A 15,743-nucleotide genomic window follows, 5' to 3' on the forward strand; every position below is an offset into this window, starting at 1 on the left:
CCAACAGCTCTGCTCTTCACTCTCTTGCCAGACACCAGCACTGGGCCAGCTGTGCCAGATCATTCTACACACTCAGCTTCTCCTCCACTTTTACATTTCATCCTTTACTTAGAAAACTGCTTTCAGATCATTGGCACAAGACTGAACTATTTTACGTGGTTGGCTGAAGCTTCTGTTTCCTTAGATGCAAATTTACTCTTGGAGTTGAGTATTCTTTTCCTCTTTCCAATCTTTTCCCACGTACAGCCCACACTATAGCCCCTCTCGCCTTACATGGCTATTTTGCCTGCCTGTGACAAAGTGGCAACTTAGAAAACCCATCAGAGGCCAGGCACGGTGGCTCACGCCTGTAATCCCAACACTTTGGGAGGCCAAGGCGGACAGATCACGAGGTCAAGAGATCCAGACCATCCTGGCCAACATGGTGAAACCCCGTCTCTACTAAAAATACAAAAATTAGCTGGGCTTGGTGGCGGGCGCCTGTAGTCCCAGCTATTTGGGAGGCAGCGGCAGAAGAATCGCTTGAACACAGGAGGCAGAGGTTGCAGTGAGCCGAGATTGCGCCACTGCACTCTAGCCTGGTGACAGAGTGAGACTCCGTCTAAAAGAAAAAAGAAAGAAAGAAAAAAAAAAGACAAAACCCTCAGAATGTGTACTGAACAGTCATAACACTGGGGGACGTTCACGCAGTTGAGGCAGGGCAGCCTCGAGAGGGAGAAATAACCAAACCATAAAGGTTAGTGAAGAAGGGGAAGGAAGAAGGGGAAGTGGAAGAAGAGAAAGAACCAGTCAGTTCATACCTAATTAGAGAGGAGAAAGAATATTTTTCAAGAAAAATGTTTAAAACTATTATTGGGCTTATTGAAATGTAACAGATATACAAACAAAGGCAGGGGAGACATCATGAAAGGGACTCTAAGCGCCTCCACAGATCCTGGAGCACTCGCTGTGGTCTAGTTTAGAAGAGAGTTTTTCTCCTTGAAGTGACTTGGAAAACATTTGTGAAATTAATGAAAACAATTGTATAAGTCTCACTATTTTCCCCAAAGTTGTCCTGGTTTTGTTCTGCTGTTATTATGCGATTCCGTCCACTATAATAGAAGCCTCAGAAAGGCGAGGGTGTTTGCCTATTTTGTTCACTACTTTATCCCCCGTGCCTAAAACAGTATCTGGCGCATAGTAGATAATCAGTGGAATCATACAAAAGAATCAGGAATCAAAAGAAAGGATGTGATCATTGTTATTTGTTTGGTGTAACAGTTCATATCGCTGTCTCTCGTAATGAGACGACAGCACCCCCAAAAGAACATGGCTTCCATTTTATACTGATTTAGGTTCACCATGGATCCTCCTGAAACATGCTTATGTGGAAGTAAAAGTTTTTGTGACACATTAGCTTTATCCTAAGATTTGACAGTGAGTCCTGATGCAGTTTTCATCAAATTTCAAATCTGTACATTTAAAAAAGGAAATATCAAGCAGGGAAAAAAGCATTTAGTCACTTCATACCTTTGTCTTCGGTCTGACTGTCTGATTAACGGGTCTAAGATGAACTCCCTTTTTAATTCTATCCATCATCTCTTCAACTGCTTGTCTCTTTAGATCTGTGACTTCTTCAGCTGTTCAAAGAACACATACATAAATCCTCTTATGTTACAAGAAAACAGCTACTTCCTATTTTTTGGTGACTTGGAAAAATTACACTATGTGATTAATCATGGTCATTTTTCATTCACAGTTGCAGAACACTAAAAATGTACTAAGGTTAATAGCTATCAGGTAGCAACATTTAAAGGAAAAACTTTTACAGAAAAAAATCTGATCAGAAAAATAAGAGTTATAAAAATCTGTAGCCTGGATCCAAGTCAGTATTGTCTTGCCTCTGTCAACAAAGTAGACTTTGTTCATTTGTCAACATTTTTCCAGGTCTTTAAAATCCCAACTTTGTGCCTAATCCCAAATAATCTTTGTCTCAAAGATGTTTTTACAACTTACTGTACATCCTATGTCAAAGAAATCAGCCCAAAAAAGAAACAACTACCAGAAATCCATTAGGGGAAAAAAAGATGAAATAGATGTTTTTCTTGTTGGAATAAGTCTATAGTCAAAAGACAAACAGCAAGTAAATAAAATCTATTTTTAAATTGCCATCTTTTGTTTAGGAATCATATGGAAAGGAAACATTTAAGCAAACCTTTCTCAAGTCTTTTTAAATTGTCACTGTTAAAAGAAAACACATGTAGCAATAATTGCAATTAAGTAATTACATTTGATTTTAAAATTCAACTATCTATTGTTTAAACTTGCCACTACTTTGCTGCAAAAAAAAAAAAAATACATAAATAAAAAAGAGGTGGAGATGTGTATCAATTGGATGAATGTAACTGAGGTGAACTTAAACTGTTCATCAGAAAAGTGAAATGTCTCTCTTGTAGAATAGCTTGAGCAAAATCACAGAACCATTTCAGAACATTTATCACCATTAATGCAGTTCTAGGTCTTGTGTTTACCTCCATCTAGCTCACTGCAGCCTACATATTTGAGTTTATCTCATAGGGACCTTCCAATTATTGTCTTTAATAGACTCTACACTGCCTGGCAATATGGTGGGCACTCAACAAGTCTCTGCTGACTATTGGCTTCTGAAGTTTCTGCTTTAAATGGCTACTAATGTCTTTACGATTTGAGTAGAAATGACTAAACCCCAAAAGGCTGGCTTCTAAATGCAGGCAATCACTACTGCATCCCCAAGCCAATTAGCTCCAGTATCAGGCTTTGCAGTAAGGAGGCCTTATTATGGCTTCTTTTTCTGCTACAAGGCCAGACTCCATTTCAACCCTGGGTAGCCATTCCTCTTGTGTAAGTGCCTAGGGGAGCAACTAAGAGAGACCAGAAGTTTCCATTATCCTCATCTCTACAAGTCCACAAAGAGGGATCACTGCCATATTCACTGTATAACCTAGATTTTCTGATACCATCCTAACTTCAAAGAGAATTGTCAACCTCAGAAGCCATTGAAATGCTGAGAATTAAAATCTCTTAACTCTAAACAACAGTTTTCAGATCCAGAAGTCAAAACAAGTATCTTTTGCCAAGCAACATGGGAAACATGGTCACCAAAGTTAGAACTCATCTACCAGTAAATGAAAGATGACTAAACTGTGGGTTGATCAATCATGTGCCCTTAAACAGCATTTTCTTAGGCAGCTTCTTCTGATGGTTCACAAACATCAACAAAGGAACAGATAAGTAAATTATGATGGGTAGAAATTCATTCATTTATTCAATCATTCATTCCTTCATTCACTCACTCACTCACTCACTCAATATCTGCATATGTGTTGTGAACTACACAGTGCTTTTGCTGACCCTATTCAAAACCCAGGGAGACAAAACCCAGATCTGCCATCCAAGCATCTGGTATGGGTGTGGGATTTATTCCTGAGAATCTAGAAAATACTTTTTTTTTTTTTTTTTTTGAGATAGAGTCTTGCCCTGTTGCCCAGAGCTGGAGTGCAAGGGCACGATCTCGGCTCACTGCAACCTCCAACTCCCAGGTTCAAGCAATCCTCCTGCCTCAGCCTCTTGAGTAGCTGGGATTATAGGCGCGTGCCACTATGCCCAGCTAATTTTTGTATTTTTAGTAGAGATGGGGTTTCACCATAGAAAATACATTTTTAAAACATTTGATTTTTCAGAAAGTCTGCCATTTTGAGTCTAGGAAGAGCTGCATGGTAATAGGAACACCGCCTACAAACAGATTAGCACTCTGTAAGGAATGACTGAAACCCAATTAAATGCACCATACAAAAACTAATTAAGGCAGACAGATGGAGAATTATGGCCAACACCATTCAAATCTGCTACAGCATCTAACATAGCAGGAATTTAAAGTAGTTTCTTATATTTGCTTGCCAGAATCATAGTGATAATTCAGAGACGTGCCACTATCTGTATTGTGTACAGATTATAAACCAGGCTTTAATTTCTCAGTCTTTTTCAAATGTAAAGGCTGAATTGGTTTTAAGGAAAAGAAATCATTCTTATCAGATTCCCTACTCAGGCGCAATACAAGAGCAATGCGAGGTTAGCCACACAAGCTTTCTCTCTTGCCGATCCTGTTTTTGACCTAGCAAAAAGCAATCTATATGAACTTCTAAACTATTAAGCAGTTCTAATAAATCTGCAAGAATCACCTACAGAGAGCTCATGGTATGTTTTGTAATTCTTTCTGCAATCACACAGTTGGTAATTGTCTCACAAAAGCATGTAATCAAGGGGACAATAGAAATATGCAGGATACTGGAGATTAAAGAAAAGGGACAAATGAAGACAACAGGTCTAATGTTATTGAACTGCCACAGGAAAATGAAATCAAATGCTCTTTGAGTTAGTGCTTCAAGGTCAGTCTTGGATCAGAAAGCTACATGTAATTAACTGGGGCTTAAATTTTAAGATCCACTTGAAAAATAAGTTAGTTCCTTTAAAAAAAAAAAAAAAAAAAAAAGACCCACAGACAAAACCATCACCTGATTACTAAATAAAACCTTCTGTTATTACCTCAAAGAAAAAAAAATGAATTTCCAAATTCCACAGGATTACTATTTCACTAACTTTTTTTTTTAAGGTAATTTAAAAAAAAAATCTTATGCCACCATGATGTACCAAATTTCTAAAAATACATTATAGTTGAATTAAGTTCAAATCTGACATCAGGTCATAAAGTTAAAGAAATTTCCTTAGCTACAATAATCACAAGAACCTGTGGGATGAGGATTCCCTTTGCCCCTCCCACATGATGGCTAGTACCTTTTCCATGTTTTTCCATGGTGACATTTTGAGTATTTTCTGTGATGGATACTACTCTGAACACTTTTCACATTGTGAGACTCACTAATTCTCACAACAATCCTGTGAAATAGGAAGTACTATTATCCCCATCTACAGATTAGCAAATCAAGGCACAGCAAAGTAAGAAAATACCAACAAATTAATGACCTGAATGTATGATTAACAGTAGGCATACTTTTGAAATCCAGAACTGGCCTAATAAATACACTCTTGTCAAAATCAGAGTTATTATCTCCAGAGTGTAATGATCTCTTACATTCAATTCTTAACACTATCTATAAAATATTCTGCAGTCTTTCTTTACAGTGAAGTTTTTTAGAGCCATAAGTAAGGAGTAAACGTTCCCCCACTTATAAACTCTGAAAACCTCATCAACTGTAAGTTAAAAGCCATCGTAAGATGCTAACCTAAGAAAGAAAACACAGTGAATGTGAGACAAGTCACTATGTTATAAATGCAAACCCCAAAGTGTCACAGAGAATTCCAATGTTTGATGCCTGACATTAATTCATCATGCATTTAATCATTGATTTATTCACTCAACAACTATTTTTTCAGTGTGACCTATTAACAAGACACTATAAATAACTGCCTTGCCAGATAGAAAGAGGGTACTGCTTCAGCCACGTGTGAGTACAGTATGTATTATTCAACGCTGTATGATTTTTAGGGTTGCTCCAGTCTAAAAATCTCAAGAGCAACTTCTACATTGGTAACTCTACTTAGAATCCCCAAATAGCAATCCGGTAGCCCAAGGATGTGTGAGAAAATACTGTCACATTTCATGAATTATAAATAAATATCATTTTTGTAAGAAAAACTGTATAGTTCCTAAAATTGGGGGTTAAGAAATTTTAGAACAATTTTTCTTTTTAATTTGAGCTGCTATCAAAGTTGACAAGTTGATGATGTGATTTACTTAGAAGGAAAATTCATTTTATTCCGATTTCCCCCCAATCCTCTAAGATATACCAATTGTCTCCCCCGAAAAAATTGAAACAAAATTTAAATTACAGCATCAGGAAACGCTAACAGCCAGTAACCCAAGAGCAGGGCTGCCCAGCAAATCACCAAAGGCGGAACTGCTTCAGAATCCTGCAATGCCTTGTGCAATGCAGAATTTGCCTTACAGCCCCATTAATGTACAGAGGAATAGAGTCCAAAGGATTGCAGAAGGCAGGCACAGAAAGCCAATTCTTAGAGATGAAATCAGCTTTCATTTGTAATGGTGCTGCAAGATTCCTGCTAAGAGACAAAACACGAAGTCCAAACTTCAATTCATTCAATATGCATGAAAGCAGGGGATGCTGCCGAGAAGAGTAAACCCTCAAAGAGCTTACAATCTGCTCAGGGGAGAGAGGTGGAAATGACTCAAACACCACAGCCAGAGTAGAGGTAGGGAGTGGGACATTAAATCCTTAAAGTAACAGAATTTAAAGCAAAATGCTGTCACAATGCATGGTAATGAGCTACTCATGTGTTCGAAGAGTCTGGAACACAGCAGCTATCTGCCCCGAATCTGCATGGAGGCTATGGAGTTAGAACAGCAGGCACAGAGGACCAAGATCTGGCCCCCTTGTTTTAAGCCTTTGCTGTCACTGTGGCTGCACACCAAACCGACTCCAGTGCATCTAGCCACTTGCTGGCTCTGCTCAATGGGAGGGCCCTTCTCCCTCCAGTCCCATCTAATCATTGTCCTGTATATCTCTATCTCCAGTGAACCAGAGTCCTGTGAATTTTACCTCCCTAAATAGTTCCTGAATTCATGCATGTCTCTCTACCTCTGCTGCTACCACCCTCATCGAAGCTACCATCAACATTCATCTGAATGACTGCAATAGTCTTCCCTCATCCACCCTCATCCATTTACAGTCTGTTCTCTCACTGCAGCCAGTGCGATTTTTTTTAAGGACAATTCTCATCATGTTATACGTCTGCTTAAAACTTCTACTGCTCTTAGGAGAAATTCCAGAACCTTGACCTTGACCTTGACCTCCAGAATCTGGCTCCTGCCTACCTATTAGACCTCCTCTCTTGGCCACCATGTTCCAGTCATATCAACTTTCTTTCAGTTTCCTAATATACCAAGTTCCTTCCTGGACACTTTGGACCTTTGAATCCGCTGCTCCTCTATTTGAAATGGTTTTACCCTAAACACCACCCATCCAACCCACCCAATGTTCTAAAGGTGCAATTACTCAGCTTGAACATCACTTTCAGACACCAGCAGTCCACTTCCACTATCTCTTAGCACCGTGTACTCCTCCTTAATTGTATTTAAATAATTACATATTTACTTGTTTACTTCCTGCCTAGTTACACTAGAATGTAACTTCTATATCGTGTATCTCCAGCACACAACAGTGGAGTAGTACATACTAAGTGTTTGACAAAGTCCCAGGTCACTTGCTACCAACTCTAAGAAGTCTTGCCCCAAATCCCTCATTTGGAATTACTCCCTCTCTCTCCAGTACACTCCAAGGTACCCTGACCTTTAATGAAAATATATTTGCCAGTATGTCTCTCATTACAGTGAGGTGTGGGTGTTTATCTCCTCTAGATAATAAATGACAGGAAGGCAATGACAGTCACTGGTTCATTCTTATAGCTGTTCAGTGCTTTATACTATAAATGTTATACAACAACATGTTTATTGTCAAAGAACTTAACAAACATGTGAATGGCCCCCAAGTCGTACACCGTCAAGCACTTACACCAATGGAAGTGATGCTTACTTGCTTCTGGTTGAGTTGCCTTTTCTTTCTTAGCACCACTGCCACTGGGGTGGGATCGTTTCCTGATCATGGACATGAGGGATCTTTGGGAGAAAGAAAAAGATCAACAGATTACTGGATACCTAGATCCTAAATAATCAGTAAAAATCTCACTCTTTGGTAGGTGCATGAATATACAACTACAATTTAAGTCGTCTACTTTCTATTTTTAATAATATTAAAGTTTTCATCACTTTACAGAAGAGAAACACATCTCATCCTCTTCAGTATAAAACCAAACTAATTATTGGAGAAAGTACACTGCTATAACTAATAGTAAAATGCATACAGACTTAACAAAGGAAAACAGACAAAAAATTTCAATACACATATATATAAAATTCAGAAATAGTTATCTATGTACTATGTTGGGGGGAGAGAAGAATGAAAGAATTAGGGAGTGTTTCATAGTAAGAAGTGTATGTTATCAGTACATACCTATTTGTGAACTATGGGTATAAAAACATCTGAATCCACATGATGTAGACCAAATACTTACAGATAAAACATATTTACACCACTCTCTCTGGCCCATTTAAAAACAAATCTATGTAAAATCAAATTATGATAAATTTGACTATACTAAAATTGTATCACCTTTGATATGCAGAATAAAAAGACAAGGATATATAACGAAATTCTACAGGTCAATGAGAAGAAGCGCATAATCCAAAATGGAAAAGAACCTTGCAACTCCAAAAAAGATGTCCAAATTTCCAATACATATACAAAAGAGGTGCTTGACTTCATTAGCTGTTAGGCAAACACAAACCCACGCTGGGATATCACTATACATTCAGCAAACAGACAAAATAAATCTGGTAATATCAAGTGTTAGTGGGTCTGTGGAGTAACAGAAGTTCTCAAACCAAAGAGGATATATAAATTAATAGTACATTCCACTCTGGAAAACTCTTTGTAATTATCTAGTAGAGTAAAAAATATATGTATCTTATGAGCCAGTGATTCCACTGCCACATATCCTACAGAAAGGCAAGCACTTGTGCACCAGGATACATGAACAAGAATGCTCATGAAGAATTTCCGTAATTCCCCAGAACTGGTAATAACTCAAATGTCCATCAGCACCACAATGGATAAGTACATTCTGAGACTTTCATAAAGTGAGTTAGACACCAGTGAATATGAATGGACTTAAGCTACACAACAGATGAATCTTACACAATAGCATAGAGTAGGCTGGGAGCTGTGGCTCACACCTGCAATCCCAGTACTTTGGGAGGCCAAGGTGGGCAGATCACCTGAGGTCAGGAGTTCGAGACCAGCCTTGCCAACATGGTGAAACCCTGTCTCTACTAAAAATATGAAAAAATTAGCTGGGCGTGGTGGCGGGTGTCTGTAATCCCAGCTACTTGGGAAGCTGAGGCAGGAGAATCGCTTGAACCTGGGAGGCAGAGGTTGCAGTGAGCCAAGATCGCACCACTGCACTCCAGCCTGGGCAACAAGAGCGAAACTCCATCTAAAAAAAAAAAATACATATATAAATAAATAAAAATAATAATGTAGACTAAAAAGAGCAAGACCACAATGATACATGAAAATTCCAATTATATAAAGTTCAAAACCAAGCCATACAGATATTTACAGTAGTTTAGGGATACATGTTAGACAGGAAAATTTTTCTTCAATAATGCAAGGAAATGATCACCATAAAAGACAGCGATTAGAGAGAAAGGTGCTTATCTTTGGAAAAGGATCAAAGGAAAGAATTAGGGTGCCAGTATTGCCTATTTCTTGATGTGGAGGGTGATTACACAGATGTTCGCTTTAACATTATTTTAAAACTGTCCATTGGCTTGTGTACACATCTGCATATATTATCATTTCCTCCATAAAATGTTTCCAAAACACGAGTGAATCAATAATTTTTGAATTCCTTCAGCTGCATCATAAATGAACTCAGTGTGGTGAACTGTATTTGCAAAACAGTCCAGCAATAGAAAACAAATACTTGGAGGATAAGAAAGGCATAATGTTGCCCTTAGGAAAAGGGGCAAATGGATATACAGAGTAACGCTTGTTCAGAAGATATCACCACCCAATGCTTCTTTTTTATCCTTTTTTTTTTTTTTCTGAGACGGGGTCTCACTCTGTTGCCCATGCTGGAGTGCAAGGGCATGATCACCACTCATTGCAGCTCTGATCTCCTGCGCTCAAGTGATCTTCCTGCCTCAGCCTTTGGAGTAGCTGGGACTACGGGCACACCATCACTCCTGGTTAATGTTTTTTAATTTTTTGGAGGGGTCTCACCATGTTGCCCAGGCTGGTCCTGAACTCCTGGCCTCAATCTTCCTGCCTTGGCCTCCCAAAAGGCTGGGATTACAGACGTGAGCCATTGTGCCCAGCCTCCAGTTTCCTAATCATTATAATTTCTAGCTTTTTTAACTTTTCAATTCTACGTTTGCTTATATTATTAATCCCCTTCCTAATTGCCTTGCCTTAAAATTCCCAGACTCGCTGGATAATCTCCCATAAAGCACAGTAGAAAGAAAAAAACACATCCTGCTCTATCTAGCTTGGGAACCAATCACGGAGCTTCTGACTTTGTCTAGTTTCTCTTCTTTGGGCTTGCAATGGCCAAATGGAATTAAATTATTTTCACAAAAGTTAGAAATTCTAATTTACATAGAACTTTGAAATAAGTACATTTTATTCTGGAAGTTATAAAGAATAAGATAAACTTTACTTGCTCAATTTGCCATTCTGTCAGCTGAATCTACTTGTTACCACTCCGTGGTGGGCTGGGTGTGAGGAGGGTTCTCACTAATCAGATGTCTCACCTTACCCTCGCACCACACTCTGCACTGACTTCGCCTCTGCTTCTGCGAGGAAATTTTGCAAGTGTACATTATTGTACATAAAGATGATGAAGCAGGAATTTATTTTTACTGCTCAGAGTACTTATATATATATTTACACGTGTGAAGAATAATACCTGTTTATTAGCATAAACCACCTAGATGACAGAAAGCATTAGCGTAAAGGATTCTGAGTTGAAGCGTAAGTTGTAGACATACAGTGCTCAGAGGAAAATCACTGCAATATTGAAACCAACAGTCAAGATGGGACTCACACTACAGGGAAGGCAGGACTCACAGGCCAGAGGAGATTAGGTCAAGACATCTGGGACCCATACTCAAACCTCTGGCCATCACCGCCCCATTTCACTGTCATTTCAATTGAATGAATAAAATTTCAGGCACGTGTCATCCCAAGACGGAACATTTCAGTGGAGAATTTTCACCCGTTAGGTTGTTTTTTTTTTTTTTTTTTTGAGACAGAGTCTTGCTCTGTCGCCCAGGCTGGAGTGCAGTGGTGCGATCTTGGCTCACTGCAAGCTCTGCCTCCCAGGTTCCTGCCATTCTCCTGCCTCAGCCTCCCAAGTAGCTGGGACTACAGGCACCTGCCACCATGCCTGGCTAATTTTTTGTATTTTTAGTAGAGACAGGGTTTCACCGTGTTAGCCAGGATGGTCTTGATCTCCTGACCTCGTGATCTGCCTGCGTTGGCCTTCCAAAGCGCTGGGATTACAGGCGTGAGCCACCATGCCCAACCTTCACCAACCGACACTTCGTTTTTCAAGTGTCCATCATGGCCACTGTGATAGTTATTTTGTGTGTCAACTTGACTGGGCCATGGGGTGCCAGAGATACTTGGTTAAACACAATTCTGGTGTTTCCATGAGGATGTTGTGGATGACATTTAACATTTCAATCAGTAGACTGAGTAAAGCAGATGGTCCTCCCTGAGGTGGGTGGCCCTTGGCCAATCATTTGAAGGCCTAATTAGAACAACAAGGCTGATCCTCCCTCAACTAACAGAGACTTCCTCCTGCCTGACTGCCTTCAAAGTGGGTTATTGGCTTTTTCTTGCTTTCGAACTTGAACTGAAACACTGCCACTTCCTGGGTCTGGAGCCTGTCAAACTTTGGAATAAAACTACACCATAGGTTCTCCCAGTTCTCAGGCCCCTAGACTCTGCCGGGAACCACACCACTGATTCTTTTGGCTGTCCAGCTTGCCAACTCACCCTACAGATCTTAGGGCTTGACAGCCTCCATAATCACATGAGCCAATTTCTTATAATAAATCTGTATTTATATCTGCCTATATCTGTATCTACAGATATACATGTTCTGTTTCTCTAAAAAAAAAACACAATAGCCTCAACCCTCTCCCCATGAACTATATATCTGCATAAAACCTGTCCTACTTTCACTGCCACTGGGACAAAGTGACCAAGATTTGCCTTCTTCCTCTTTCTTCTACCTATTCTTGGAGTCAAATGAGTGGGAAGAGAAGGGAAAAGCAGTAAGGCCACTTAAAAAAGCCACAGGCCCCGGTCTTTTTTTTTTTCTTCCCGCTTTCATTTCTAACCATGATTTACATCAGGATAAAACAAATGGGTCAGGAACAAAGTTAGAAAACTTTGATTTGTGAATACAAAATCCACTCAAACTCAATACATATGCAAATATACCTCTTTGGCAAGAAAGCACTCCTCACAAAAAAAAAACCTCTTTTCTTTCAAAAATTATGTCCTATACTATTTAAATTCATCTTAAAATAAAAATCATATTATTCAATCAAATTTTCTTTAAAGAGCCTTATAAAAGAGTTCACACTTGAGACACAAATAGTCCTGAACATTCATTGCTCAGCGTAACTGTAAAGTGCTCTTTGGGAAAAAAAATTCGACTTAGGTTATACTTTACTTCTAATTCTAGGGGCTCTCAACACTTCTGAGAACAAAAATTAAAGGCCACCAGCAAGACGGTAATTACTTTTTAATCGTTCTCGCTCTTCGTGGACAGAAGTGACCTTTCTTATCAGCTCAAAATCCCAGACCTTTGAGAAAGATCAAAGTGATGAATTTCCAATTTTAAATGTCAAATCCAGAATATCTCCTACAGATTTAGCTACCCGGGAGAGAAAGATTTTAAAATACCTGAAATTCTTTCAATTGACTCTTGGCTCCATCACGTGTAAAAATTATTTTGCCTTAACTACTTCAATGGCTTAAAGTAGATTATGTCATATCCTACCCAGTAAGGAAAACTAATGAGACTCTTTTTAAAAGGCAAAGTCCCACTTTCATAGTCGTGTGGGAGGAACATGCTACACATTCTATTCAGATGGATCAGCAAAGGTGCAAAGTATGAATAAATGGCCTCTCTGTGTGAAAGGATTAAACAAATCACATGAGTTAATGAAAGGTGAAAAAAAAAAAAAAAAAAAAACTAGCAAAGGTTTTTAAATGCCATTTATTAAAGAATAAATTATACAAAAGCAACTAACATCATGACATGAGCACATATGTTGTCACCTTGGCAAGGAAGTTGTCTTATGTAATTCTGGATGGTGGCATGTGGAACCATAAAGAAGGCAAAATTTGACTCTAAATCTCCTAGTGTGTATTGTGCTCAAGTGACATACATAATGCCATCATGTCACTTTAGGCTTCAGAAAATACGAATTCCTGTCTGCATATGTGACTTCCTGTCACAAGAATTTAAACATAATTTATCTTTCTTATGGAAGGCTCCTCTCTTAGTCTTACTAAAGGTATAAATATGAGGAGAGAGATAAAAGTAATTAATACAGCTAGTTTAATTACTAGTTCATAACAATTAGTATGTTTACATTTTCATTTAGTATTTTTATTTTTAAAATAATTGAACAAACCAGAGCTTTTCAAATTCGAATTAGCAAGACAGGAAAGTAAACACATTCTGGAGAAGCTCAAAATTCCTTGTTCTTACCATTAAAGGAAATCTTAATGTTATTGAATGAAATTTATATATTACAAGAAGGGAATAATATATTGGCTTATTAGGCCATTCTCATGCTGCAAATAAAGATACACCTGAGACTGGGTAATTATAAAGGAAAAAGGTTTAATTGACTCACAGTTCCACATGGCTGGGGAGGCCTCACAATCATGGTGGAAGGCAAGGAGAAGCAAGTCACATCTTACATGGCAGCAGGGAAGAGAGAACTTGTGCAGGGGAATTCCTCTTTATAAAACCATGAGATCTCATGAGATTCACTATCATGAGAACAGCATGGGAAAGACGCACCCTCATGATGCAATTACCTCCCATGACACGTGGGAATTGTGGGAGCTACAATTCAAGAGGAGATTTGGGTGGAGACACAACCAAACCGTATCACTGGCCTTTAGAAAAATTTCCAAGAAAAGCATCAGCTAGTATCTTTCATGCTTTTAATATGGCTCCTCTCATGGCACAATCTGATGGGGAAGAACATTTGATGCAGCGCAGTCTTCCTGGATATGCTTACCGGATAGGATTGGGAGGTGGAGGGGGAAGTGGTGGTGGAGGAGGAGGTGGTGGAGGTACTGAATTCTCAGACTGGTTCACTCGTTTCTGGAGTTCATCAACTGCACAGAGAGCAAGCATTCAGAAGAGAGCTGAAACAAGCAACTAAACATTGTTTATACATGTGAAAGAAAGAACATAACCTTTCTCAATAAGTTCTTTTTATTAAGGCAAAATAAAAAATTTCAATATGAAATTGCAGACCTTTTTAAACTTTTCACTATCTAGTCTATTGCTAATGCAAGAGAGGACTCCCATCTATCAATATTAAATGTTATCTTTTTGCTGTATATACAACTTTAGAAAAGAAAAAACAATCAAAACAATGGCTGAAGGGTAGGAAGAAGTGAGTAGGCTGAAGAAATATTTGTTAACAACGAAGTATATTACTCAAACACTAAGAAATTGTTAATACTTGACTTTAAAAGTGTACAGACCAAGAATTAATTTTAAAGATGACATTTAGTAATGAATTTTAATAACTGCATACTTCTCTCCCCTGCTTAATTTCCTTCAAAAACTGCAAATACTAGAGTCTTTGATTTTAACCAGATTCAGCTTCCTAAATCTGTAACTCAGAAACTTTTTGCTCTTTTGAAGATATTTCTGGAAATGCACCATATTCCTTCAAGTCTTTCATGAAGCAGGCATTTTACTTAGGAAGCACCAATGATGTCAAAGTGCCTATGAATGGTGCTACAGGAGACATAACACCTGACTTCAAGGAACTGAACTTGTTTATAGCACAGATGCTAACACCTATGAGATAATGGGTAAAAGGTGCTGCATACTGTTGGCATTCAGAGGTAGCTCTCCCCGTCCACAGCCATTCCACTTTCCCCAACTAAGTGTACCCCCAAGGATCTGTCCATTTGTATTTACCCTCAACACTTAAATAGGCAGTGTGGGCTATGCTCTCCAAAACTGAGAATCCACTGGTCATTTCATGTGTATGCACCTATCCCTCCAAGAGGAATCTGAGTTCTCTGAAGACAAAAAGCATGGTTCCTTTTCCTTCTGTCTCTTTTTTTTTTTTTTTTGAGATGGAGTCTTGCTGTGTTGCCCAGGCTGGAGTGCAGTGGCGTGATCTCGGCTCACTGCAAGCTCCACCTCCCAGGTTCACGCCATTCTCCTGTCTCAGCCTCTCAAGTAGTGTATCCTAGGATAGGGCTGGGTACACACACAGCAGATGCTAAGTATTAATAAAAGGCATTCAGAATTGAACCTCATGTGTTTCCAGTGTCTGCCTCCTCCATTCATAATAAAAGTGGCTTTGGCTACAGGCTACTCTGATATTCACTAAAAAGAATGGAATATTTCTTAATTTTGGATCAATTAAAAAATAAATTATAATCAATTTTTATTGTGGATTAGAAAGCACTGAATGCTTTTAGAAGGAAAAAAGGCCTACGTGGTTCTTCTGCATAGGTTTCAAAATTCTAGTATAAAATTAACCAAAAAATATCTGAAGTGAATATTGAAGCCCTTATAAAGGGAATGTACCTGCCTTCTTAAATTACCGACCTTCCAACAGAGACTTACACATATGCCTGTATAATAATCTAACTCGCACATTCCTGTTAAGCCTTCTAGAACTGAATGAATAAATCTTTTGATTTAAGTATCCCCTGGTGTTTTAAAAGGTTTTCCATTTAATAGATATATTGTTGCCCAGTTCATTGTTAGGTACAATATAGAAAGTATTATTTCATGTGTATAATTAGACACCAAAGACGAAGGTGGTATGAACACCAAAG

The 15,743-nt window shown here is 38.6% G+C and overlaps 1 protein-coding gene across 5 annotated transcripts in view; it reads right to left on the bottom strand.

Moving 5' to 3' along the window:
- SHTN1 (shootin 1) overlaps window positions 1-15,743 on the bottom strand; it is a 120,563-nt gene that overhangs the window by 29,036 nt on the left and 75,784 nt on the right. For all 5 annotated transcript variants that reach the window (XM_025395605.1, XM_025395607.1, XM_025395609.1 and 2 more), the window contains 3 exons: window positions 13,949-14,048; window positions 7,587-7,669; window positions 1,510-1,619 (listed from right to left, as the gene is read on the bottom strand). In XM_025395605.1, the coding sequence (XP_025251390.1) occupies window positions 1,510-1,619; window positions 7,587-7,669; window positions 13,949-14,048 (293 nt within the window). The remainder of the gene's footprint in view (window positions 1-1,509; window positions 1,620-7,586; window positions 7,670-13,948; window positions 14,049-15,743) is intronic.

The sequence above is a fragment of the Theropithecus gelada genome, chromosome 9, assembly GCF_003255815.1.
Source record: "Theropithecus gelada isolate Dixy chromosome 9, Tgel_1.0, whole genome shotgun sequence".
NCBI classification, from domain to species: Eukaryota; Metazoa; Chordata; class Mammalia; order Primates; family Cercopithecidae; genus Theropithecus; species Theropithecus gelada.